This window comes from Amphimedon queenslandica, unplaced genomic scaffold (genome assembly GCF_000090795.2).
Source record: "Amphimedon queenslandica unplaced genomic scaffold, v1.1 AMPQUscaffold_1105_Cont26880, whole genome shotgun sequence".
Taxonomy (NCBI): Eukaryota; Metazoa; Porifera; class Demospongiae; order Haplosclerida; family Niphatidae; genus Amphimedon; species Amphimedon queenslandica.
The window spans coordinates 1-1,109 of record NW_003558547.1 but is presented as its reverse complement, the minus strand read 5'-3'; the positions used below and the strand labels follow the sequence as shown (position 1 = coordinate 1,109).

General features: G+C 32.8%; 1 protein-coding gene across 1 annotated transcript; it reads left to right on the top strand.

Annotated features, from left to right (window-relative positions):
• The first annotated feature begins 83 nt into the window (after window positions 1-83).
• On the top strand, window positions 84-850 carry LOC100635755 (calcium uptake protein 1 homolog, mitochondrial-like). The gene is made up of 4 exons (XM_011411190.2): window positions 84-125; window positions 194-283; window positions 409-479; window positions 524-850. Exons 1-4 carry the CDS (start codon window positions 92-94, stop codon window positions 611-613), a joined length of 285 nt encoding a protein of 94 aa, XP_011409492.1. The 5' UTR covers window positions 84-91; the 3' UTR covers window positions 614-850.
• Window positions 851-1,109: the final 259 nt, after the last annotated feature.

Sequence of the window (1,109 nt, the reverse complement as noted above, 5' to 3'; positions counted from 1 at the left end):
TACAACAACACTCATGATTGCTAAAAATACTAAAATTATGAAACTAAAATTATGTGCAAAGCAAACTAGCCTAAATTGCACGGCACTGGGTATGTATTATGCAGCTGGAACCTCTATAACACCTGGTACGGTATGGTAACTAGCTCCTCCCCCTCTCTATTGCACTATTTTTATTAAATTTTCTTTTTTTAAGCTGAGCTCAATGAAGCTTGCAAGGCTGTGACTGGCTCGTCTGTCAGCAGTCATCTTGTTGATGTCCTTTTCACAATTTTCGATGAAAATAGTCAGTTTTAAGTATTGATTAATTTCCATGGATTTAGGTGCTAGATCAATAAGCACATTCATGATTATTTCAAATATCTATCATAGCCATTATGTACTCTTGCTACTATTATTATTGGTATTTAGATGATGGTGAATTAAGTAGAAAGGAGTTTGTACACGTTTTAAAATCAAGAAACTCACGCGGTTTGCAAAAGGTAAGTATATTAGTTTAACTTAAAATGATTCCTCTCTCTTTTAGTCACGAGAATTAGGACTAGCCAAACTAATGAACTCTGTTATGGCTTGCTCTGCAAAAGCAGTCAAAGATAAACTAGGGATTGAAGCTTGAGTTTGGGCTATGGTGTGGTCAATCAAGTCAGGATTATAAACTATTTTATATTATAACAGAAATATCTTTTAGTGATGGCAGGATAGAATAATATTATATAATTTATTTTTTATGTACACCCATTCTGTTTGAGTAGCAACAATACAGAAACATTTGATTATACTTCATTTTGTAATAAATCCATGGATCAGTTGACAGATTACTCTTAATAATTCCAAGAGTATATCATAAACAAAACAATTAGCTCCAACTAATATGTAGTAGACTATAATCAGGCATTTTATGTCAATGCATTTCTTCCTAGAAATCCAATTTGTACTAGTACAAATTGGACAAGTTGTAGAGTAGTCCCACCTGTCTAAGTAAAACTATATAGAGCATTTAATGTGCATGGTGGTTGATTACAATGAATGTAGTTAATGTGGGGCATGCTTTGGACTGTTTCTCAGAATTGTTAGATTTGTACTTGTACAAATTGGAAAGTAATGGTTCTATA

Bases quoted from the DNA above. Each gene is read 5' to 3' on its own strand.
- LOC100635755 (XM_011411190.2), top strand. From the start codon at position 92: ATGTATTATGCAGCTGGAACCTCTATAACACCTG. The intron at 284-408 runs GTCAGTTTTAAG...ATTGGTATTTAG, and splicing joins CACAATTTTCGATGAAAATA to ATGATGGTGAATTAAGTAGA. The intron at 480-523 runs GTAAGTATATTA...TCTCTCTTTTAG, and splicing joins ACTCACGCGGTTTGCAAAAG to TCACGAGAATTAGGACTAGC.